Genomic DNA, 26,237 nt, shown 5'->3' on the forward strand with positions numbered 1-26,237 from the left:
GCACAGTTGCAATAATTAAGTTGACAAAAAGGGAAGCTTCTCTAATCAGTGCTATTAGGGCAGAGTTAGTAAGTGTGAAATTCTGTTCTGACCTAGCTGTGGATTTCCATTTTATTACAAGAGGACTTTGGGAACAATGTAATGATAACACACAAGGCAGTTTTTCAATGAGTATTTAAAGATAACCCAACACTCTGTCAGATTCATCCATAATGAATCATTTGTAGCATGGCCATAATTTGATATTGGACTAGCGTAGTAGGAGACCCGGAGGGTGTGAATGTGTGGGTGGCAATCCTATAATACTTTCCGTGAGCGTTCTGTGAGAAAGGTCAGAGGAGGGAGCTGCAGAAGTGATCAGCAACAGACAACCTTTACCAAAATCTTTTTTTAATGTAATAATTTGTATTAAATTTTCTATTTTACAATCAAGGTAAACATTTTACCAACATTTAACTATCCAGTGACTTCCCTTCTTCTCCTTCCATGGTTCATTTGGCATATCTTCCATTCCTGCATATTTTACTGTAACCATTCATGTCAATTTTCCATTTTTACTCCATTCAGACATTATTTACATTGCTGAATTTATCTTAATGCTGCCAGCATTTTCAGCTTTGTACAATTATTTTCCATATATTCAATAATTTCCACTCTTCTTTACATATACGTTCTTCTTGCTCTCTTGTTCTATGTGTTAAACCTGCAAGTGCTGCATATTCTCACTTCTTAAGTTGCCAGTCCTCTTTATCTGGGACCTCACTCACTTTCCATTTTGGGGCTAACGAAACAAGGGCTGCTGTTGTTGCATACATAAACAGGCTTTTCTGACACCTGGAAATTTCTGTCTGGGTTATTCCCAATAAGAAGGACTCTGGTCTTTTTGGGAAGGTGGTTCGAAACTTTTTTTTAACTCATTGTAAATCATATCCCAATATTCTTTTACCTTTCTACATGTCCACCACATACAAAAAAAGGTCCCTTCGATTTCTTTACATTTCCAACATGTGTCTGATTCTACTTTAGACATCTTAGCCAACCTACTTGGAGTTAGATACCATCTATGAATCATTTTCAGATGATTCTATTTCAGTGAATAACATGCAGTAAATATCAAATCATTTTTCCAGAGTTTCTTCCAGAGGTTTAAATCTATATTGTGCCCTGTATCTATTGCCCAGTGTGTCACTGAAGCTTTAACTAGCTCGTCTTTTGTTTCCCATTCTGATAGAAGGTTGCACATTCTAGACAGAAGTTTATCCTTGTTTTGTAATAGTTCTCTTTCAAATTGTGAGCTTTGGTCCAAAACCCCATTTTTAAAAAATCTGTCTTAAACATATCATGTAACTGGTGATATTGTAACCAGTCCGCAACCTTTACCAAAATCTAACCAATGTTTAAAGACAATCCTCCTGCACAACCTCCACCACAGCTGACAGACCTCTGCATCTGGATAATAATAATAATAATAATAATAATAATAATAATAATAATAATAATTTATTTATACCCCGCCCATCTGGCTGGGTTTCCCCAGCCACTCTGGGTGGCTTCCAAAATAATATTAAAATACTATGATACATCAAACAACCTTATAATGGACCTCTTTGTGGAGTTAAAAGAATTTAGTTAGTAACAACTGTCAGGAATGTGGCCCCCAGAGCGCAGCGGAAGAGTTGGCCTCAGCAATTGAGCTAAGCGAGCAAGGGGCCGACTCTGCAGATGAGAGCTGGCTGTCAGAGTCTAGAAAGGGCAGCCTGGCTCCCCTCCTTCCCAGGGAAGACGGTGTTAGCTCCCAAGGAGAGGAAGAGTTGGAAGGTGGCCAGAGCGTTGCCAGGCAGCCAGAAGATAAGCCAGAGTCTGAGACTGGGTCTTCTGGGAGCGGGGAGGAGGCAGGCAAGCCATTCAGTCCCCGTACTAGGAGACTGAGAAGCTCAGAGTACAATGGAAGGGAAGGAGAAGAAAGGCGGGATTTTGGTGTTCTCCCTCTTGGGGGAGGAACGATGATTCAGACTGCTCAACTACTGTCAATGGGAGCAGGTGGGAAGACGTGCTCTGGATGTGTGGGTTTTTTGTAAATAAACTTGCTTAAGAACTAACAGAGAATCATTGCTGCTTATCAGGCTGCTTGCCTGCCAGAGATCGTTATAACAACACTATTTGGTAGAACAGTTAATGGGGTGAATCCTCAGGTGGATGCTCCTCCAAATTTCAGCTGTCCCCTAAAATCAGATTTTAAAAACTACTCATGCCAGTGTGTGTGTGTTTAACTGTAGGAAACAGGAGTTGCACTTCTCTGAGTCTATTATTATAGTCAGTGCTTTTTTCTAAAAAAATGTTTAGGGGGTACTCTCATTTTGACTCAAGGAAATCACCATTGTATAGTTCAAATCAGGGAAAATGGACAAAAGTACAAAGATTCACGTTTAGGGGTGTGCATACCCCTGTGTACCCCCAGAAAGAAGCACTGATTATAGTAGGCTGTGTCTTAAGCATTAGCTTTGTCATGCAGCCAATATAGAGTAAGGTAAGCATTCTGCGTCATGGTCTGTACAGGTCAAGCATCCCATTTGCTGTGAGTCACTAATAGCTCTGCCAGGGTTATTGGTCTTCATTGGGAATGCGAGGGTAGGACTAGAGCGGAGGATTGGGGAGGGGGGACGTTGAATTGGGGGCAAAAAAAGAGGAATTGGAGAAGCAAGTGCTGAAGTCCTTCCTCGCAGCTTATGGTATTTCACAGGCTTTTGAAGCTAGTATTCTGGATAAATGGATACCAGAGGGTCTGTTAAAAGGTATATATTCAAAATTATTGGTGGAACTTTAATATTGCCAGTGTAGTACTTCTTTATATATATTTAAAAAAAACAACCTACAAGTATTTCCAGGGCACAACATCAAAAAGAACATATAATTAGTAGGAGAGACTTTTGAGATTCTTTATATAGGGAGCAAAATCCTTATTGGGGATTAATCACTGCCTGAGACTGACTTTGCATGTAAAATCTGAAAATTAATTAGCTCTCTTTTAATCTTTTCCATTAAATAACACTCACTCTAAGTTTATTGCTTACTTCACTGTTTTAAAATAACTGCTTAGCTGCAAAAAATAGTATTTGGACACTTATATTAAAATTCAGTCGCAACTCTAAGAAATAGCATATTTTCAAGAAGATTTGTAATTCTGTGTGTTCAGCATGAGAAGTAATGCAAATAGGTAGGCACAAATAAGGGGCTACATAATGAGCATTTTTGCCTTAAACCTTTGATGGGGGATCTCCCATGGTACATAGAATAATCCCATTTCAACATTCAGTAGGAAAATATATTATCCAGTGTTTGCAAAACCCTGTTACTTTCATTTGCAAGTTAATTGAATGATAGCATTGTTGGCCTGTTAACCAGTCTTTTAATCCCTAAATTTAGGGAGGGAAACACCAGAAAAGGTGGTGTCTCTTTATTACCTTGGGAAATAAGTCTGGAATCTTTTCAAACTACACTGCCTGCCACCAATAAGTTTCTTCTCCTCACTTCTTATTTTCAGTCCCTTGAAGAACTTTTTATTGTGAGCTAGACCTACTCAATTGTATGATTATTTTGTATTTTTTAAATGCTATTTTGTATATTTTGTCCCCCCCACACTTTGGCAAAGTTTTCCTGCCTTGGAGTAATTCTAATATGTCATGGGTAACTAGATAAGTGTCTGTTAAAATCCCTCCCTTTTCAGGAACATAGAATCATATCATTGCAGAGATGAAAATGACCCTGTGGGTCATCTAGTCCACCCACCGCGATGCAGGAATCTCAGCTAGACCATCCATGGCAGCTGCCATTTGGCCTCTGCTTCAAAACCTCCAAGCAAGGAGAGCCCACCACTTTCCCTGGGGAGTCCATTCCACTGTGCCTATATTTGAATTAATTAACATATTGCAAAACAAATACGAATAGCTTCCCCACCAGTTCTCTTTCCAGTTATTCCTAATGACTGCTGCCAGTGGCTTCATCTGGGCTGGCCCAAGACATTTTGGCACCTGAGGTGAACCACAGAATGGTGCCACCACCTCCCTACATCAGGAGCGGTAATGGAGATCTGCATCCTGGCGCCTGAGGGGGTCACCTCCCCTTTCCATAATGGTTTAGCCGGCCCTGGGCTTCATACAAATATTAAATAGCATTGAGGATAAAATAGTGCTCTGCAGTACTCTGCCAGGAGGCCAAAAAGCACTCTCCCAGTACATCTCTGGACTTGGTCCCATGGGTAGGACTGGATCCGTGGTAACACAAGCACCCCTGGTTTCCATTACACAGACCTTGCCTAGGAGGAAGACCAGAGTCGATTGGGTGAAACGTAGCAGAGAGATCAAAAAGCAACCAGTGATCACGCTCCCTTTCTCCTGCTCTCTGTAAAGGACTGAATGCAGCTTTCCAGTTTATTGTTAGGATTCTCTCTCTTCAGTTTACCAACAAAAACATTTTTAATTCTCATTCTGTACTGCCTGAACATTGGATTTTTTAAAAAATATTTTTCTTTTGTTGTAACAAAATCCAGCTGTTTCTTTGTGTTTCTTTCACCCTCTGTTAGGTTTGCTTAAGTGACAACAGAGGAGTCATTATTGACGTTAGTTTAATGCTTAACTGCTTATTTTTGCCTTTAGGACATGCACGGAGCTCGCAGGGCTGTTATTTTGAAAACAAAATTCCTTCTTTTATTTGTAAAGTGAGAAAATGTAATGGAAACCATGCATGAGGGCTATTAAAGAGCCCCCAGAGTGCTGGCTTTATACTTCATAGTAAAATGCACTTGAAACACTGTCTGCACCCCCCTCCAGGAAAAAAAAAACCAACCACTGGAGCTGCTTCTTACTTCTTGTGAACTCAGTGGGAACCTCCAGCACTTCTAAAATACACCCAAAAATGAAGCTGTTTATTTCGATTCCCATAGCATCCAACATTTCACATGTGAAAATAGGATCTTCTTTGCAAAGCCCCAGGCAAAGGGCCCAAGGAGCCAGAGCCAGCAGCTCAGCTTCCTGGGCAACCTTGCCATTTCCTGCCCTCCCAGCAGGGCTGCCCCCAAGGCAGGCAGGAGGGAGCTGGAGGACCTGGTAGCAAAAGGAAAATGTAAAGCCAAGACAATACAGTCTGTCATCACTAAAGCTGTAGCAGCAAAAAGCACAGCACCCACACAAACCCCAAGAAGCCGAGGGAGAGGGGCTGCCACTGCTGCTGCCACCATCGTCATGAAGTGGGGGGGTGGCAGAGGCAGGGGAGAAGCCGCAAACAGTGAGACAACCATGACTAGGATTGCTTCAGGAAAGGCTATGTGTGTGTCGCTTGGGAGAGGCAAGTCTTCTCTTCTTACTTTGGATGTCCTTGTGTGGACTGCTGTTCCAGAAGGCTGACTGTGCTGACTTCGAAGTCTCAGGCTCAACTCCAGCTGTGTTTCACTGCCTTCGGCAAACTCTGAAGCCAGACTCATTTAAGACCAGTCTGGTTTCACACATCCCCTTCAGAGATCTACCAGGGAACAGGGCTACTTCCTTGCCATGCACCTCCACCTGACGTTCATGCACGGGGTGTGAACACCTTACAGAGAAAAGCCTCTGCCCTCTACTTCCCCATGACTGGAACCACATGCCTGAGCTTTAGCTCCCAGGGGTGCCTGGGCACATAGGCTCCCCCTGTGCGGGGATCTTTGCTCAGTGCACAGAGGCTGGGGTGAAGAAGCCATGTGGTGGGGGGGGGGGTGTTCTCTCTGATAACTGCAAGAAAACCCTTCCACAAGTGTAACGCACAGAGATCCTTATATTTCCGTCTTTCTGACTCCGAAGAGCAGCAGATGTGAACAAACGATTTAATTCTAGAATCTTCCTACTTTAGGCCCTAGTTCAACTGCAGATAAATGCTTGAGCAAGTTGTTTGGACTTTTTCGATAACTAGAACAGACCTGAGTAGAGACTTCTTTATGTATCCCTAGACATATAAATGTCCATTCTTACAATGTGTTTTCTAACTTAGGACTCTAATGATTGGGGGGACATTTTAGAACTATTCTTTATCACCATCATCATATTTTTCTTGTAGCACAAGTTAAAAAGCAACTCCACTCCTGAAATTGACTTGAAATCAAAGCAGCCCTCTGTGTTGGCACTGCTTTGCTTTTGCATTCAGGCTGAGCTGAGCTGCCAGTTGAAATAGTTTGTAGTAACTCAATTATAATTTCACCTCCACGTGTCAATCATCCTCTTTACCATCTGCCATGTCAAAGACACATTCATCTTTATCATTCTAATGACAGGCTCCTCTTTCCTTGTCTTTATCACCACAATAGTAATTGTCTTGTTTCTCAACAATATGATTCAGCCCAAAGTCATTTCAATGGCGCTTTGGCATATGTCTTTCTTTCTTTCTTTCTTTCTTTCTTTCTTTCTTTCTTTCTTTCTTTCTTTCTTTCTTTCTTTCTATCATGCTTGCCTTTTAATTTGAAGTGTTTTATCACAGGACATGCTGAATATTGCACTGGTAATGGGGATGTTTTATGAGTTCTTCCTAGTGCAAAGTAGAAAGGAGAGCCTTTTGACATGATTCAAAAATTTCAAAACAAGAAACTAGCTTAGAAGCAAGCTAAACACAGGCTAGAAAACAGATGTCCTCCTTTTTGTTGATGCCTTTTGACCTCCAATGTACTCCTATTCCTTTTTTGAGGTACATAATAGTATGGAGTCAGCAGCTCCACCCCTGTTTAGCCACTGTTCCCAATCACAATCCCATGGCTGGAGTGACTAGACATGGTAGTTGTTGTTGTTAATTTATATGCAACCCTTCCTCCCAAAGGAGCCCAGGTGAAGGTATATAAACCTTCTTCAGCTTGGTATCCTCCAAGAGTTTTGGACTCGAGCTTCCATCATCCCTGACCATTGACTATGCTGGTTGGGGCTGATAGGAGTTGGAGTACCAAACCTCTGAAATGCGCAAAATTGGGGTTGGTTGGGGTATTTAAAGGAGGATGACTCAGCTCTGGTTCAGCCAGATTAGGAAGGATCTTCAGGCATGAAATTTGGGTGCTTATTGGAACCATAGAGGGGGGAAATATGGAGAGGGTGGGACTAGCTTTCTTAGGGGTAATTACTTCCAACCCAACCTCCCAAAATTCAAGGATAAGAGAGGCAGACACACAAAGATAGAATCATACAACTGTAGAGTTGGAAGGGACCCTGGGTTCTTCTAGGGCAACCTCTTGCATTGCAGATACTGACAAGTAGGGATGAGGACCTATGGGAAAAGGTTCATCCATTGGAAAGTTTATTGGAGAGTTAATGCCATTAGAAGGAACCATGGGTTACGGAAGTGAGGAAGTCAGGTGGTTTGACAAGCAAATTAATTGAAGACAGAGAATTTAAGTGGAAGTTTAGAGAGAAGCAAGAGCATCAAGAGAGTGGTGAGGTGGGGGGGGCTCAAGGGCAAAGTTTGGTTGAAATATGGTGTGGTTGGGGTAACCTGGGCATCAGAAAGTGGGTTTCATCACTTTAAACAGCATTCTGTCCAAAGGTAAATGGGGCATGGAACAGAGCCAGGTGAGCTCATAAAGACCATAGGAGGCAGCTGTCAGTTGTTTGCAGAGGAGCAACTCCTCCTGCAAGATTAGACGCCATTAACGAAATAAAGGCTTACAATTAGCTGCATTGTACACCGGCTGTTGGTATGCTTTTTTAATCAGAGAGCGTTCATGGTACATCATAATTCCTGAGCACATGATACTATGTTGGAAAAAGATTTGTACTTTTGTTAGAAAAGAATTGGGTGATCCAAGGGACTCATGCAATTTAATGAGGTCCAAAATCACAGCTTTTAAGTAATGTATTATGTGACAATGAACAAAGGAGGTTAATATTCAGGTGCTAATAAAATGCAGGAATTTTTAAAGACTTGTGTTATTCTGGTTTAAAATAATTTTGCAGCAGGCAGTTGGTAAATCTCTGGGTATCTTGTTTTAAAATGCTGGCAATTGCCAGCTGTAAATTATATTGGGACTTCATTATTAGAATCATAGAATTGTGGTGTTGGAAGGGACCCCAAGGGGCATCTGGTCCACCCCTGCCATGCTGGAATCCAGCTAAAGCAGCCATGAAAGACGACCATCCAATCTCTGCTTAAATTCCTCCCAAGAAGAAGAGTCCACCAACTGTCAAATCAAACCATTCCACCGTTGAACAGCTCTTACTGTCAGAAAGTTCTTCCTGATGTTTATTCGAATTCTGTTTTCTTTTAACTTGAAGCTATTGGTTTGAGTCCTACCCTCCAGAGCAGGAGAAAGCAAGCTTGTTCCATCTTCCATGTGACAGCCCTTCAGATAATTGAAGAGAGCTGTCATTCCTCCTCTCGGTCTTCTCTTATCCAGGCTAAACACACCCAGCTCCTTCAACCGTTCCTCATAAGGCCTGGTTTCCAGACCCTTGGTCATCTTTGTTGCCCTCGTCTGCACACTTTCCAGCTGGTCAATATCCTGCTTAAATTGTGGTGCCCAGAACTGGACACAGTATTCCAGGTGTGGCCTGACCAAGACACAATGTTACCACAACAGTACCACAATGGTACTGTTACTTCACTTGGACACTATACTTCTGCTGATGCAACCTAGAATAGCATTAGCTTTTTTTGCTGCTGCATCACACTGTTGACTCATGTTAAGCTTGTGGTCCACCACAACCCCTAGATCCTTTCCGCATGTCCTACTGGTCAGCCAGGTGTCCCCCATCCTACATTTGTACATCTGTTTCTATTGTTGTTAGGATGTTACTGTTTGATATTGTGTACTCTTTTAGATTAACTAATTTTGGAAGCAAAAAAATTATGACCTTTTAGACTACAGTTTACTGAGATCAAAAGGGAAGATCACAGAGGTTGGGTTAAAAGGTCTGAAGTTTGCCATTTTGATAGGCACTTATACCCTTGCAGCCAAAGCATTCTTTGTGTGTCTATGAAAAACTGAATTACTGGCAGGTATTAGCTCCCAACATAATGTTATGGTCTGTATATCAGCAAGCCTCTTGTTCAGTATATATTACTGTTTTTTTATTTTAAAATAAATTAATTTTTGTATTTTTATTACCTATTTGAAATAAGAATTATATTCAATCCAATTTTGTTATAAATATTTTAGTGTGTGGACTGGCAGGTTAAAAGTTAATTTTTTATCACTTCATCTATGTGGATTTAACTACACTATAGTATACTTACATCATTTTCATGCAAAATTTATTCCCCCCCCCCCCGAATCCTGAGAATTACAGTTTAATGCACTTCAAGTCTATTGCTGCCTTTTGCAGCAAGGAAAGTGATGGGGAAATGTGTCGGGAACTGTGGGAGAGCACTTGCTTTGAAGCAGTGCCATCTAGCCTTCCCTCAAACAAATCCTGATGGCTACTCAATTAAGCAGCCCATCTGGAAGGCCCTGCAGGCTGTGAAGGGAGCTCAGGGTGTTTTGTATACAAGCAAGCTTTCTGGTCTTCTTGGGCTGGTCTTCCAGTATATTACTGTGCAAAGAAGGTTGTCCTACAGATCTAGGATATCTTGTTGAGCCTTTTTGTCTCCTTCTGTTGTGCATGGGCTCTATTCACAGAAGATCCTGGAGAATAGCAGCACAATGACTTCTTGCAGGACATTTGGATTCCAAGAAAGAGGGAGCTCCTTTTCTGTTTTTCACTGACCTGCCAACCTTGTGGGGAAATGTAAGGTCTGCCAAATTTTGCTAGATATCTAATGTTTCACAACTGGATGTGCATGTGGCCGGTGTGACAATGAAAATTCCCCCATATTCAGACAACTATTGCCAAACAGGTTGGCAGTATTTGGGCAGGGACAAGAGCAGGGAAAGGAGTGGAGTGGCCAAAGCCATGGCTGGCACATAAGGCAGCTGGATTTTATAGGTTGTGATCTGGCAAGCTTTGCCACACAGAACTAACTCAAGCGCCGATGACCTTTGTGAGAGGTCTGAGATAAAGCAAAGTGGTAGTTTGCAAGCATTTTGAACAAATGAAATCTAGAGCAGAGGTTTTCAACTCTGCTTCCTTCAACAAACACTTTCTAACCCTAACATTTCTTTTACTAAAGGATTTGTATACCGCAATTACATTTTTAAAGAAATCCCACTGCTTTACTTGTCTGCTAAGGACATACCGTTGGATAGGATGCAGGCTAGGCCTGTGGAGTTTGTGCAAGAGGGCATTCTCCTAAAACTGACCCTTGGGACTGTGCGGCACTAAGGAAGTTGTGGTGGCCAGCTGTCTTTCGGGGAAGCTGTGCACCATCACAGATCTTCTCGCGGACAAGCCTCTAAGTTTGCCAAATCACAGAGGTGCTGTGCAACCCAGTCAGATGGATGGGCTACAAATAATAAAATTATTATTACTACTATTCTTTTAAATGAATTAATTCTCTTAACCATTTGTAATATATCTATATTGGGTTTTTAACCTTCTGTATATAGCATATTAGTAGTAGTATTTTGGTATATTTTAATGTAAATACATATTTTGATCAACTCTGTTCTTCCATATTGTACCAGTGTATATTATTAGCATTATTATTACTTTCTGTGGTTGATATGACCCTGATGGTCAAAACAAAAACAACAATAAAAAATGTCAAATCACAGTTTGGCGCTTTATCATACTCCATTTTAATACTGTTTTAAGTTTCCCTTTTATCAGTTTTTATTTTTCTTAAATAGCAATGATCTACATATTGCAATGGGACATGGGTGGCGCTGTGGTCTAAACCACAGGCCTAGGACATGTTGATCGGAAGGTCGGCAGTTCGAATCCCTGCGACGGGGTGAGCTTCCGTTGCTCGGTCCCAGCTCCTGCCAACCTACCAGTTCAAAAGCATGTCAAAGTGCAAGTAGATAAATAGGTACCGCTCCGGCGGGAAGGGAAACAGAGTTTCCGTGCGCTGCTCTGGTTTTCCAGAAGCGGCTTAGTCATGCTGGCCACATGACCCTTGGCCAGTAAAGCGAGATGAGCGCCGCAACCCCAGAGTCGGCCACGACTGGACCTAATGGTCAGGGGTCCCTTTACCTTTACATATTGCAATCTTGAAATTTTGCCAATTTTATAGAGTTAAATCTTTTAGAAATCTTGTTTCCTCTGGCATATGATAAATAGCATATGACAAACACTTCCACTAACTTACTAAATTCTTTACAGTATATAAATGGTTTTACAATTCTTTTGCAATTACTACAATATTATGACTTTTCCCAAGAATGCAATGTTTCTGGATCTCAGGGCAATTGATTTACTTAGCATTATTTTTTGTTTGTTTCAGCTAATTATGAACTCTCTTGTGAAGCATATAAACACTTGGGCAAACCAACAGGCTTCTACTGGATAGATCCAGATGGCAGCGGCGCATTGGGACCCTTGAAAGTGCACTGCAATATGACAGGTAACTACACTGTGTGCACATAGCCTTGATCCTTCCCTTTATTTATAGAGAAACCATGTTGTATTGGACTACTAGATTTGAATCACAACATAGCAGTCATTCCCTGCCTCTCTCAGCCTAACTTCTCATGGTTGTTCTGAAGCTGAAATGGAATGACCCCACTTATGTTGCCAAGGGATTCCTAGAAGAAGAGAATTGTAATAAGCCAACCAAAGTACCTGCTGAGAGGGAAACAGCAAGCCTTCCATGTTGGCCTGCTAGAACCAACTGCTGCTTCCTTCCACTTCTCCCATAGCAGAATCTCATCTGTGGCCCACAAGTTGGTAGCTGGGGGGGGGGGGGGAGTCAGAGCAAAGCTTTCTAGTACCTCAGTACCCTGTTCTCATCCTCCCTCTCTTTTATATTGAACCTCAAGACAACCACATGAACTCACTGTTTAATATACCCATTTTTCTGATGAGGATCTATTTACTGATGATGGCATATCTACGGCCACACAGAAACTGAGCAGTCAATATAGGGACAAGTCTAAATGTCTTCCTTTCTTCATCCCAACTCCTTGCTCAACCCAAAGCATCATGGAAGGTTTCACACATATACAGTAAAGCAGGAGTCGTATGTGTGATTTATTTTACATTCTAGATGATATTATGTCCCCCCCTCCCCTTTGTCTAGGACCGTCTTTATATCACTTTTTGATGTTGTGATACAGTCAAACCTCAGAACTCAAACGGCTCCATTACCAAACATTTCAGTTGCCGAACGCCAAAAACCCGGAAGTAGAATCATAGAATCATAGAGTTGGAAGAGACCACAAGGGCCATTGAGTCCAACCCCCTGCCAAGCAGGAAACACCATCAGAGCACTCCTGACATATGGTTGTCAAGCCTCTGCTTAAAGACCTCCAAAGAAGGAGACTCCACCACACTCCTTGGCAGCAAATTCCACTGTTGAACAGCTCTTACTGTCAGGAAGTTCTTCCTAATGTTTAGGTGGAATCTTCTTTCTTGTAGTTTGGATCCATTGCTCCATGTCCGCTTCTCTGGAGCAGCAGAAAACAACCTTTCTCCCTCCTCTATATGACATCCTTTTATATATTTGAACATGGCTATCATATCACCCCTTAACCTCCTCTTCTCCTGGCTAAACATGCCCAGCTCCCTTAGCCGTTCCTCATAAGGCATCGTTTCCAGGCCTTTGACCATTTTGGTTGCCCTCCTCTGGACACGTTCCAGTTTGTCAGTGTCCTTCTTGAACTGTGGTGCCCAGAACTGGACACAGTACTCCAAGTGAGGTCTGACCAGAGCAGAATACAGTGGCACTATTACTTCCCTTGATCTAGATGCTATACTCCTATTGATGCAGCCCAGAATTGCATTGGCTTTTTTAGCTGCTGCGTCACACTGTTGGCTCATGTCAAGTTTGTGGTCAACCAAGACTCCTAGATCCTTTTCACATGTACTGCTCTCAAGCCAGGGGTCCCCCATCTTGTATTTGTGCCTCTCCTTTTTTTTACCCAAGTGCAATACTTTACATTTCTCCCCGTTAAAGTTAATCTTGTTTGTTTTGGCCCAGTTCTCTAATCTGTCAAGGTCGTTTTGAAGTGTGATCCTGTCCTCTGGGGTGTTAGCCACCCCTCCCAGTTTGGTGTCATCTGCAAATTTGATCAGGATGCCCTTGAGTCCATCATCCAAGTCGTTGATAAAGATGTTGAATAAGACCGGGCCCAAGACAGAACCCTGTGGTACCCCACTAGTCACTCTTCTCCAGGATGAAGAGGAACCATTGATGAGCACCCTTTGGGTTTGGTCAGTCAGCCAGTTACAAATCCACTGAGTGGTAGCATAGTCAAGACTGCATTTTACCAGCTTCTTTACAAGAATATCATGGGGCACCTTGTCAAATGCCTTGCTGAAATCAAGGTAGGCTACATCCACTGCGTTCCCTTCATCTACCAGGCTTGTAATTCTGTCAAAAAATGACATCAGGTTAGTCTGACATGACTTATTTTTCAGAAATCCATGCTGACTATTGGTGATCACAGCATTCCTTTCTAGGTGCTCACAGACTGTTTGCTTAATGATCTGCTCCAGAATCTTCCCTGGTATTGATGTCAGACTGACTGGGCGGTAATTATTTGGGTCCTCTCTTTTCCCCTTTTTGAAAATAGGACAACATTTGCCCTCCTCCAGTCTGCCGGGACTTCGCCTGTTCTCCAGGAATTCTCAAAGATGACTGCCAGTGGTTCTGAGATCACATCTGCCAGTTCTTTTAATACTCTTGGATGCAGTTCATCTGGCCCTAGAGACTTGATTACATCTAAACTAGCCAAGTATTCTTGTACTATCTCCTTAGTTATTCTGGGCTGTGTTTCCTTTGCTGAATCATTTGCTCCAAATTCTTCAGGTCGGGCCTTGTTTTCTTTATTGGAGAAGACTGAGGCAAAGAAGGCATTGAGGAGTTCAGCCCTTTCTGTGTCCCCTGTTTGCATTTCACCATCTTCTCCTCTGAGTGACCCCACTGTTTCTTTGTTCTTCCTTTTGCTACGAACATACCCATAAAAGCCTTTTTTGTTGCTTTTAACCTCTCTAGCAAGCCTGAGTTCATTCTGTGCTTTAGCTTTTCTGACTTTGTGTCTACACGTGCTGGCTATTTGTTTGAATTCCTCTTTGGTGGTTTCCCCCCTTTTCCATTTTTTGTACACATCCTTTTTAAATCTTAACTCAGTTAAAAGTTCTTTAGATAGCCACCCTGGTTTCTTTAGGCACCTTCCATGTTTCCGTCTCACTGGTATTGCCTGACGTTGTGCTTTTACTATCTCCCTCTTAACAAACTCCCAGCCATCATGAACTCCCTTTCCTTTTAGTATTACTGTCCATGGGATCTCACCCAGCACTTCCCTAAGTTTTATGAAGTCTGCAAGGCCAGTGAGGAATCTGTTTGACCTTATGCTCTTGGCTGAGTTTGACATCCAACAAATATCCGGGTAATTGAAGTCCCCCATTACTACTATCTCCCTTCCTTTTGCATGCTTGGCCATCTGTTCCAGGAAGGCATCATCTATGTCCTCCGTTTGGCTTGGGGATCTATAGTAAACTCCCACAATGAGGTCTCTGTTATTCTTCTCTCCCTTAATTTTGACCCAAATGCTCTCACTTTGGCTTTGAGGTTCTAAATCTTGGATCTCTTCACAGGTATACACATCCCTGACATATAACGCCACTCCTCCTCCTTTCTTGTCTGGTCTGTTTCTCTGAAATAGATTGTATCCCTCCATTATTACATTCCAATCGTGGGACTTATCCCACCAGGTTTCAGTGATGCCTATTATGTCATATTTAGTTTGCTATACCAAGAGCTCAAGCTCATCTTGTTTATTTCCCATGCTTTGCGCATTAGTGTACAGACATTGAAGTCCATTAATCATTCCCCCGCGTCTCTTATTTAAGGATTTTTTCCTCCCACCGCTAGGTCTGCGTGCTGTTTGCTCCATTTGGTCTATGACATTTGGATGATCATCTTCATCAATTGATAGACTCCTACCTTCAGGAGCACTGTCTCCCTCCCCCACATTAGTCAGTTTAAAGCCCTCCTGATGAGGTTTCTGAGATTTTTGGCAAAAACATTCCTCCCAACTGTTGTAAGGTGCAGCCCATCGCTTGCCAGAAGTCCATCTTCAAGAAACTGCAGTCCGTGATCTAAGAATCCAAACCGTTCCTGTTTACACCATTTGCGAAGCCAGCTGTTCACTTCCACTATTTTTCCCTCTCTCCCTGGGCCACGTCGTTCAACTGGGAGGACAGATGAGATGACAATTTGTGCATTTAGTTGCTTCAATTTCCTGCCGAGAGCCTCGTAGTCTCTTTTGATCTTCTGGAGGCTATTGCTTGCAGTGTCATTGGTTCCCACATGAACCAAGAGGAAGGGGTATTTGTCAGTGGGTTTTATGATTCCTTGCAGTCGTTCAGTTACATCTTGGATCTTAGCCCCGGGGAGACAGCACACTTCCCAAGACATCTTGTCAGGCCCACAGATCACTGCTTCTGTTCCCCTCAGTAGGGAATCCCCTATCACCACTACACGCCTCCTCTTAGGTTTGGTCGGGGTTCTTCCATGAGCTGTCCATTCCAAGGTCGCCTGCACATTCCCTGAGGACTGACTTTGCTGCTTGTCTTCATATACCTGATCGACTGTAATGAGGGAGAGATCCTCAAATGGAGTCTGCTCTTCGTCTTCCATGCTAGGGGAGAGGACCTCAAAGCGATTGTGTATTTCTAAACAATCAGAGTGAACCCTGGGCCTCCTACTTCTTTGAGTCACGTTTTTCCATATATCTGGCTCCTGTGTTGGTGAACTAGCCTCCTTCTCAGGGGAGTCCCCTGTCTCCTCCTTGGTGGGGACGGTGTGCTCTGTTGCTTCCAAGAAGAGCTCCAGCTCTCTAATTCTTTGGAGCGTAGCTACACGTTCCTCCAGTTGCTGGACTTTGTCTTTTAAGAGGGCAATCAACATGCAATTGCTGCAGGTAAAGCTGCCTGCAACCTTTGGCAAGATGGCAAACATTGCGCAGGAACCGCAGGTGACTGCAGCTGTTCCCTCACCCTCCATCTTGAAAACGTGTCTTGAAAGTAATCTTGAAAGTAAGTGTTCCGGTTTTTGAACGTTCCTCGGAACTCGAACATCCGACACGCCTTCTACTTGACTGCAACCATTCGGGAGCTGTGCCTTGGAACTCGAACATTTCTGAAGTTGAACGGTCTTCCGGAATGGATTACATTCAAGTTCCGGGGTTTGACTGTATCAGAATCAGCTCTTGGCTGTATTTGTGTGAAATGCCCCACAGGAGCCCTGCTTCACAAATACATATATTTAAACGTAGTCTGGGCCATGAAGACCTCTATTATTTTAGACCTCATATGGTATCCTCATCTTCCCTCATTCAGCCTGTTTTAGAATGGTGAGAGGAGGAAACTATAACATTTCACAAGAGTGATGTGAAATGCCACAGCCCTGAGAACAGCTGGTACTCAAAGAGCCATGACTATGGTAACCCATAATTTTGTATTCACTTATCGTGAAGAGTTGGCCCTTGCATTTTAAAATTGGGATATGTGTGGAAGGTCTAAAAACATATGACACCCATTACAAAAATGTCATTTTGTGGTATATGTAGGTATATCTAGGTAGATTTTGGGCTGCTTCCTTTCCTTTGGAACTGCCACTGGGGAACAGGAAAGAGTCAAATAGGAAAGACGGGTTTTGTTGGGAGAGAACAGACAGGCAGGAGAGAGAAGAAAGCAAATTTGCAGGGAGGGGGTGCTACACTTTTTAGAATTAAGTCTGTGTGTGAGGCACAATTGGTTTCCCTTCTAGGTTCATTGCTGCCTCAGGTGAGTAGAGAAATCACTGAGGAGAGTATGACAACCATACTGTTGTCAGACACTTTCCTGAGGTGGTACGGCTTAAGACGATGTAGTGAGGAGCAGAAGTTTGGAGTTTCTCCCCTCTCCTGCTGCCCATATAAGAGTTCTGAACAAAACTTGAGAACTGTGATGACTTGGCAGTTTCTTTGCTCCTTGGAGGATGCTGGTTCAAGGTCCCTTGCTGCCACAGAGCTTAAACTAGAAAGCAAAACAGGTTCAATATATCCCCAAGAGCACAAATCCCTAAGAAGAACTCTAAGATTATGGATAAGAAAATTACCTTTAAAAAAAACCAAATCCTGTGTGCTTGTATTGTCTGATAAAGGGCAACAGTTTGGTTTAGGCATATGGGCCCATGTGCAGCAAACAAACCAAACAGACATTAGCTTGAATTTTTCAATTATGTTTGCTATTGCTATTTGTCCCTTCTACCTTCATCTGAACTGCTATCCGTTAGTCAGGGGTCAAATGGAGTGCCTGCATTAAGACTGCTCACCATAATGCTCTCCCTTCCATTTTATGGTCACTTTGCTAAAGTGAAATGTGCGCTTTTATAGACTTTACAATTATTTAGCCCTGGGAGTGTTTAATGAATACATGTGGAGGTTGTTTTAGCGGTTTACTTTTCCATTTTGTTGTCAAGGTTCTAAAGATCCCCCCCCCCACCTCTGCCTTTTCATAAAAGGCTGCACTTTAGGGGTTTGTGGATGTTAATGGTGCAAATCATCTTTGCGTGAAAAGATGTGCCTGTCTCCATGTGGTTATGTTGGGCCTCTGCATTGCCCCCTTGTTGTACAAGCAGCTTCTTTCTTCCCTCTCCTTCCTCAAGGCCCTGCTGCCCTTAGGAAACAAACGCTTCACGCAGGGACTCCTGGGCATGTCACATCAAGACTCAGTTGCTTTTGCTAGTGATGCTGTTTGTCAAGTTGACAGACAGCAGAGCTGAGAATCAAACCATTCCACATGAGGAGGAGAGGCGTTTTTCAAAAAGCTCTGCTCTCTGATGGGGGGTGATTATTTTTGCTGGCTTGTGTTTTCTCTTCCTACTATCTGTAGAGCTATAAAAGTTCAAAATAGATTAATGTTAAAAGAAATGAAACATTTAAAATCATGTTGAAATGGCACATTATGCTCATTTATTAGCAAGATCTATAATGAGAGCCATAAAAAGAGACAAAAGAGGGAACGATGCCTTCTTCCTTGAATTCCCAATCAGTCTTCGGGGGATGGTTCTGCTCTGATGTTTAATTCTTTAAATTAATTTACCTAGAGAGAGAAGGGCAAGTTCACAGTGCTGCTACTGTTCACATGAAAAATTCAGGACTTCTTGCCTGTTTGCTCTGCCAGATGCGGTTTTGCAAAGGAATGAGTCAGCAATGGAGAAGCAATCTGTCTTCTCTCTCTCTCTCTCTCTCTCTCTCTCTCTCTCTCTCACACACACACACACACACACACACACACACACACTGCTAATGTGGATCTTAAGGCACAGTTGAAAGTACCTTTCTTGACAAGCCTGTTTTCTGTTTCACAGACAGACACAGCTCATGACAGAGTATGGGGAGCTTTTGTGTGCCTTTGACATTGATGTCCGTGATCATGGTTTTTTGACACCTGTGACCAGGAGATGTGTTCTGTATTCCTAGAAGCCCCTGGGTCCCATTTTCCCCAAAGGGGCATAGAAGCACTCAGGCCATTGTATAGTATGTGGGGAAAAGGCTTGAGACATGAAATACAATATGGGTTTTGTTGTTATACCATAGCTTTGTTGAGAACTTGCTTTGACAAGGCCAAGTGTGGCCAGAGTGGAGGGGACCTTCCTCAGCATAGTGTTCTCCCTGTCTGGAGACTTGGCATGAATTTTTCAGCAGGAACAACCTGCCCAAATTCAGGTTCATCCACACGGCCCTTTGTCCTGTGATTTCTTCCATTTGCCCCATGATTCCCAGGCGGGGGTCTGAGAGGCTTCTCTTTCATCCACTGCTTTCCATGGGGAAACCTGCAGTTTACTGCTGAACTGGAGCAAGCACTATTCAGCAGAAAGCCTGGTTGACGTTCATTTCAATTCAACAGTAAACTGCAGGTTTTCCTGAGGAAAGTGGTGGGACAAAAGAAACACCCCTCTTGAACCCATGCCTAGAAATCACAGGACAAACGGAAGTGTGGATGAGCCTTATGTTTGAACAAGGCCAGTCTCTGCGTAGATACTAGGAGTATCAAATTTTACTCTGTGAACTGGTCATAGGATTAGACTTATTCAGCCGAGGCTGGATGGCCATCTCTCCTGGGTGCTTTAGTTGAGATTCCCTCATTGCAGGGGGTTGGACTAAATGACCCTTGCGTCCCTTCCAGCTCTATAATTCTACGATTCTATGATTAACCATATACTTAAAACCTACATAGCTTTCTTTAACCCTTGGTGAAAGGTTACACTGGAGCAGTAAGAGCCAGTAATCTCTGGGGATTGGCAGGGTCATACCAAGACCTTTTCCAAACTCTGTTCAGCTCAGCCCTGGGACCTCAGAACCCAGTCCCAAACTTTCCTGCTGACTCGGCCGGAGAAGCCCCCCCTAGAGGCTCTTGAACAGAGTTTAGAGTAATTTATGGCAACCTAAGTTACACTTATAGTCAGGATTGTTCTGTCAGTTTGGAATATTTAAAAGGCCTGTGTGTGGCTCCACTGCTGATAGGTGGATTACAAACATTACAGAAATCCTGTCTGAGGAGAAATGCATAAAACCCAGACATCAAAGCAGCTTTCCCACCCGAATCAGGTGTTCCCAAAAGGCATGGCTGAGGTGGAGTTTGGGGGTGAGGGGCATGGACATTGGGAAGCATTTCCCATGGGAGGACAGAAAAGATCTGGAAATAGGGTGAGCAAGGAGCTCACAGGTGGGCAACCACAAGGAATGAATTCGGGTGGCCCCTTAATCTGTCACATGCCGCCAAGCAGAAAGGAGTGTGGCCACACTCAATCTGAAATCCAAGGAAGCAGTGCTGTAGTAAAATTGTCTTCACTGCTTGGGAGGAACCCACAAAATCCAGCACACCAAGTATTCACATACACAGGATGGTCAGCAGCTTTTCCTTGTAAATCTGTATGTACCAAATGTCTGGGACGCGAGTGGCGCTGTGGGTTAAACCACAGAGCCTTGGGCTTGCTGATCGGAAGGTCAGTGGTTTGAATCCCCTCGATGGGGTGAGCTCCCGTTGCTCGGTCCCTGCTCCTGCCAACCTAGCAGTTCAAAAGTACGTCAAAGTGCAAGTAGATAAATAGGTACCACTCTGGCAGGAAGGTAAACGGCGTTTCCGTGCGCTGCTCTGGTTCCCCAGAAGCGGCTTAGTCCTGCTGGCCACATGACCTGGAAGCTGTACGCCAGCTCCCTTTGGCCAGTAAAGTGAGATGAGTGCCGTAACCCCAGAGTCGTCCACAACTGGACCTAATGGCCAGGGCTCCCTTTACCTTTCCCTTTACCAAATGTCTAGGACTGGCATAACTACAAGGTACTGTTGAACTGTGTTGCTGACCAGAGGCTAGGCTTTACTAGAAGCCTGTTCAGGTTTTGAAGCCCTCATGCTGCTTCTTTGGTGAGCGGGAAGATGATAAGCTCTCCAGATTTCCTGATTTGTCTGAGACATTGAGACTTCCACCCTTCTCTGCGTTCCAGGCATGTGAGTGCCAATAAACTATGTACACTTAAAGCCTGTAGACAGAAATCATAGATGCCTGTGCCTTTTTTCACTATCTCTCAGAACTCAGCATTGAAATTTAGTTTTTGGGAAAAGGGTTAAGGCTTAAATATGATTCTTATTTTTAAGCGAAATGTTATTACATTTTTCTCTTCTTGCAGAAATGGGCAATGTGTAATGTGTTCTATTACAAAGTGTTACAAAATGACCTTGACCTTTAGCAAAACAAAAAATAATAATGAAAATTGTATTACCACAGAACTTGTGAGAAAAAGGGAATTGTTGCTACAGCACATAGAGTGCAACTGTAAATTTCCCCCTCATCCATCTCTAGTAATTTATTCGCCAACCTGGAAGATACTGGTGCTTCCTTTTTTGATAGCATTCTGAATATATTTGAAAGGCTGTTTGTTTGTTTGTTTGTTTGTTTGTTTGTTTGTTTGTTTGTTCTTTCATCAGACTGCTTTTGTTTCTGATACAAAATTCAGTAACCAATATATGTGACATTTTATTTTCATGTATTGTTCTCACTTTGCAATTAGAAAACTCATCCCAAATGGGTTTTATTTGTGATTTCTATGATTTTATTACAACAGGATTAATCCTGCCAGACTGTCAGGGCCTGGCTAGATGAAGAAGGAGTGGTGGGAGGCACCAGCTGGGGAATCCCCAAGGGACACCCCAAAGGAGGACGGCTCAAAGCCCAGGGATCGGTGGTAGGACACTGAGGAGAGGTCAGAGGGAAAAGAGGAACAAACAGTTAACTTCTCTAACAAACTCTGCTTCTTGCTTGCTGGAAAGAGTCTGACTTTTGCCCTGACAGACTGACTACAGATCAGAATCTAAAGACACAGCCCACTGGGGAATTCTCTGGCACAATCCACATTAAGAAAAAAAGGAAGGGATGTCTCCTGGGAATTCTTATCACTATGTTTGGAAAAGGCAGGTATAGAAGGCCCCTACATGAAAGGTATCAAAGCAATATACTCGGAACAACAGGCCATGCTGATTATAAACAACAGCCTGACCAAACCATTTAAGATCGGGAAAGGTACAAGGCAGGGCTGTCCTTTATCTCCCCTGCTATTTATAATGGTTTTGGAAGTTATCGCAAACAGAATAAGAGATGTAGTGAGTGTGAAGGGGATAAGAATTGGAAAAAAAGAATTTAAGCTAAAGGCATATGCCGACGACCTAGTCCTATCCCTGGAAGAACCAGTGGACAGTGTATGTAAGGTGATAGAACTATTAGAGGAATTCGGCAGACTGTCAGGATTTAGATTAAACAGGAAGAAAACAAAAATTTTAACAAAGAATCTGGCCAATGAGGACAAAACCCAATTGGAACAAAGGACTGGTATAAAAATTGTGAATAAGGTAAAATACTTGGGAATTTGGCTATCTCCGAAAAATATAAATTTGGTAGAAGATAATTATGACAAGATTTGGCAGGAAATAAAAAAAGATCTAGATACCTGGCAGAGGCTGAAGCTTTCATGGACGGGGAGGATGGCGGCGATTAAAATGTGCATCCTTCCAAGGTTATTGTTTTTGTTCCAAAATATCCCGAAAATTAAAGGCACCACCCGTTTTAGGAACTGGCAAAGAATTTTGACTAAGTTTATTTGGCAGGGGAAGAGAGCCAGGATAAAGTTTAAATACCTGACAGATGCAAGAGAGAGGGGTGGTTTTGCGGTACCGAATATAAGGTTATATTATGAGGCAGCTTGCTTAAGTTGGTTAAGGGAATGGGCCACCCTTAGAAATACTGATCTATTGGATTTGGAGGGTTTTGATATTAGGTTTGGATGGCACGCTTACCTCTGGCAGGGGAAAGGTGAGGTTCACAGAGGGTTTTCTAGTCATATAATTAGAGGTTCATTACTGGAGGTGTGGAATAGATATAAAAAACTGATTGAAAAAGGGACCCCTTGGTGGCTCTCCCCAGTGGATATCATTAAAATAAAAAAAACCGAACATGACGGGAGAAAGATGGACCTATGAGGATCTTTTAATTAAGACAGAAGAAGGTTGGAAGGTGAAGTCCTATGATGAGTTGAAAGATAAGATAAAAGAATGGTTTCACTTTCACCAGATCAACGCACTGTGGGGTGAGCACAAGAAACAGGGGATGAGTGATAAAAAATCAAGATTTCAGGTGGAAATTTTAGAGAGTAATGATAAACACCTCTCTAAATTATATAAACAATTATTAGAATGGGATACAAGAGAGGATGTGGTGAAGGGTGCAATGGTAAAGTGGGATAGAGACCTTGGACACAATATTGATTACAATAAATGGCAGACACTCTGGAGGAAGGGTATGAAATTTACAGCGTGTGCAACCCTCCGAGAGAACCTAGAGAAAATGATGTACCGCTGGTATTTGACCCCAGCAAAGCTAGGAAAGATGTATAAAACTGTTGATAATAGCTGTTGGAGATGCAAAGAGAAGATCGGGACCTTTTTCCACATTTGGTGGACCTGTGAGGCAGTGAAGGAATTTTGGGGAAAGATCTATGACGAACTGAAAAAAATCTTAAAATACAATTTCCCCAAAACACCCGAGTTGTTTCTTTTAGGCATGATTGGCGAGGAAATAAAAAAATCAGATCAAACCTTTTTTCAATATGCGACAGCTGCAGCGAGGATCTTAATTGCACAAAAATGGAAATCCCCTGATATGCCTACGACCGGAGAGTGGCAAGTGAAATTATATCAATACATAGAATTAGCGAGATTAACACAGAAAATAAGGCAAAATAATACTATGAAACTTAAAGATGAATGGAAGAATTTTCTAATTTATGTTGAGAACAATATGAGCATCAGTAACACAACAGCAGAAGATAATTAACACCTTCGATGTAAAATACTAATGTAAGTTCTACTGCAAAGATTATATAATGGTTATGTAATCCTGGACCAAGCTGAACGGAAGTTTGTTTCTTATCGTCTTTTTTTTTTTCTTTCTTTCTTTTCTTTTTTTCTGAATGTGTTTTTTTTTGTAATTTCTTCTTTTCTTTTTTTTCTACTTTTTAACTGTATGTATATATGTATCTGATGTTTGATGTGTTAAGCGAATCTTTTTTCTAATAAAAATTAAAAAAAAAGAAAAAGAAAAAAACTGTTTAACCAGAGCAGTGAATAACTCTCTGCTATTTTCCCTTTAACCACTGGGTGGTTGATAGAGATTGTTAATTAAGTAATCCAACAGCGGATAAAAATCTGACACAGGTATTAAGTAAATTGTGGGTTTCTGCATGTTAACTGATAAATATAAGTTGCTTTTATAAGATTTCATTTTCCTTCTGCCTTGTTGAGTAATCACCTCAGTGTCCTGGCCGAACAATGGGGGTGGAGACACTCCTGCAGGTATACTGAAGCTGTTCAGGGCTTTAAAGGTCAGCAGCACCACTTTGAATTGTGCTCAGAAACGTACTGGGAGCCAATGTAGGTCCGGTGTTATGTGATCTCGGCGGCCGCTCCCAGTCACCAGTCTAGCTGCTGCATTCTGGATTAGTCGTAGTTTCGAGGTCACCTTCGAAGGTAGCCCCACGTAGAGCATGTTGCAGTAGTCCAAGTGGGAAATAACTAGAGCATGTACCACTCTGAAGAGACTGTCTGTGGGCAGGTAGAGTCATTCTGCGTACACAGCTGTCCTGGACACAGAATTGACCTGCACCTCCAGGGACAGCTGTGAGTCCAAAATAACTCCCAGGCTGTGCACCTGGTCCTTCAGGGGCACAGTTACCCTATTCAGGACCAGGGAGTCTCCCACACCCGCCCGCTCCCTGTCCCCCAAAAACAGTACTTCTGTCTTGTCAGGATTCAACCTCAATCTGCTAGCTGCCACCCATCCTCCAACTGCCTCCAGACACTCACACAGGACCTTCACCGCCTTCACTAGTTCAATAGTTGGCCATATTGGCCGCATCTAAAGATGTTTTTTTAAGAAGCGGTTTAATGACCGCCTCTTTCAGCAGGTCTGGGAAGGCTCCTTCACAGAGGGAAGCATTCACCACCCCGCAGAGCCCTTCGCCCAGCTCTTCCTGGCTAGCTTTCATGAGCCAGGATGGGCAAGGATCAAGGAGACATGTGGATGATTTCACTCATCCAAGCAGCCTTCTTTTGTTTAACTTTTACTTAATGTCAGATCACCCATGTCAGTAGAGGTGAACACCAGGTCTAAGGCATGTCCGCGGCTATGAGTTGGACAGCCCCATGGAGCCCATGCTTTCCATGAAGTCCCGAGTGGCCCCTTGTAAGGTCGTGTCGGCATGGTTGTTAAAATCCCCAAGGACAACCAAACTAGGTGTCTCCAGGAGAACATCTGCCATTATCTGAAGCAGCTCAGGCAGGGAATCCTTGGTGCAGCGTGGAGGTTGGTACACCATAAGGAATCCTGTACTGCCCCTATTGCCCAACTTCCAGAATATGCACTCAGAGAACTGGGTCTTCCCAATAGGATACCTGGTGTAAATTAGGTGTAAATTAGTGACTTCCTAAAAATCACTGCAAACCCCCCCCCCCACATGACCTGGGTTGCTGTACATACGAGAAACCTGGTGGACAAGCAGCAGCAAGAACAGGCCCATCTGCTTCATCCAGCCAAGTCTCTGTCACACATGCCAGGTTAAGTCCTCCACCCACAATCAAGTCATGGATGGCAGTGGTCTTATGAATCGTTGACCTGGCATTGCACAGCAGCACCTTCAGGTCATGTGGGTTTCCCTTGTTGATTCCAGTATCCATCTGGTCAAGACCAGACCAGGAGGCAGGGATAGTCTTCAAACAACGACTAAGCCTGCCTCCTTGGTAATGACGTGGCCTGGTCTTAGCATAACTCCTCCTCCTGCCCATGATCACTAAGATCGGGTGTCCCAGTGCATCCTCCCCTGTGAAATATGCCCCAGCCATTCTGTTGGTGGGGGCCCACTCCCCGGCAGCTTGCTTCATCTTCCATGTGACAGCCCTTAAGACAGAGCTTTCCAAAATGTGATTTGCGACACATTAGTGTGTCGGCTGCAGTGTGTAGGTATGTTACACAAAAGCTCCCCACACTCCTCCCAGGGCTGGAAAGGTCTTAGTTTAACCTCTGGTTTGCTAGTAAAACTGAATTATCGTGTCACAAAATGATGCATGTCTAAAAAGTGTGTCACTAACATGAAAAGTTTAGAAATCTCTGCCTTAAGATATCTGAAGATGGCTCTCATATCTCCTCTCAGTCTTCTCTTATCCAGGCTAAACATACCCAGCTCCTTCAACCGTTCCTCATAAGGCCTGGTTTCCAGACCCTTGGTCATCTTTGTTGCCCTCGTCTGCACACTTTCCAGCTGGTCAATATCCTGCTTAAATTGTGGTGCCCAGAACTGGACACAGTATTCCAGGTGTGGCCTGACCAAGACACAATAGATTGGTACTGTTACTTCTCCTGGACTCTATACTTCTGTTGATGCAGCCTAGAATAGCATTAGCTTTACTTTTCTATTCTATTCTATTCTTTGCTGCTGCTGCTGCTGCTGCTGCTGCTGCTGCTGCTGCATCACACTGTTGACTCATGTTAAGCTTGTGGTCCACTAAGACCCACTAGATGCCTTTCACATGTACTACTGGCATATTGCAGTTATTAATGTTGTGCAGATTGAAGCAATAGAATGCATAGGAACTGACTCTTCTTGGAAT

At 43.0% G+C, this 26,237-nt stretch overlaps 1 protein-coding gene across 1 annotated transcript in view; it reads left to right on the top strand.

Moving 5' to 3' along the window:
• CNTNAP2 (contactin associated protein 2) overlaps nucleotides 1-26,237 on the top strand; it is a 1,020,100-nt gene that overhangs the window by 702,701 nt on the left and 291,162 nt on the right. Inside the window, exon 12 of the mRNA XM_083468764.1 lies at nucleotides 11,323-11,442. Coding sequence (XP_083324890.1) covers nucleotides 11,323-11,442 — 120 coding nt within the window. The remainder of the gene's footprint in view (nucleotides 1-11,322; nucleotides 11,443-26,237) is intronic.

Source organism: Podarcis liolepis (assembly GCF_965112155.1).
Source record: "Podarcis liolepis genome assembly, chromosome: 12".
In the NCBI taxonomy this organism is placed as follows: Eukaryota; Metazoa; Chordata; class Lepidosauria; order Squamata; family Lacertidae; genus Podarcis; species Podarcis liolepis.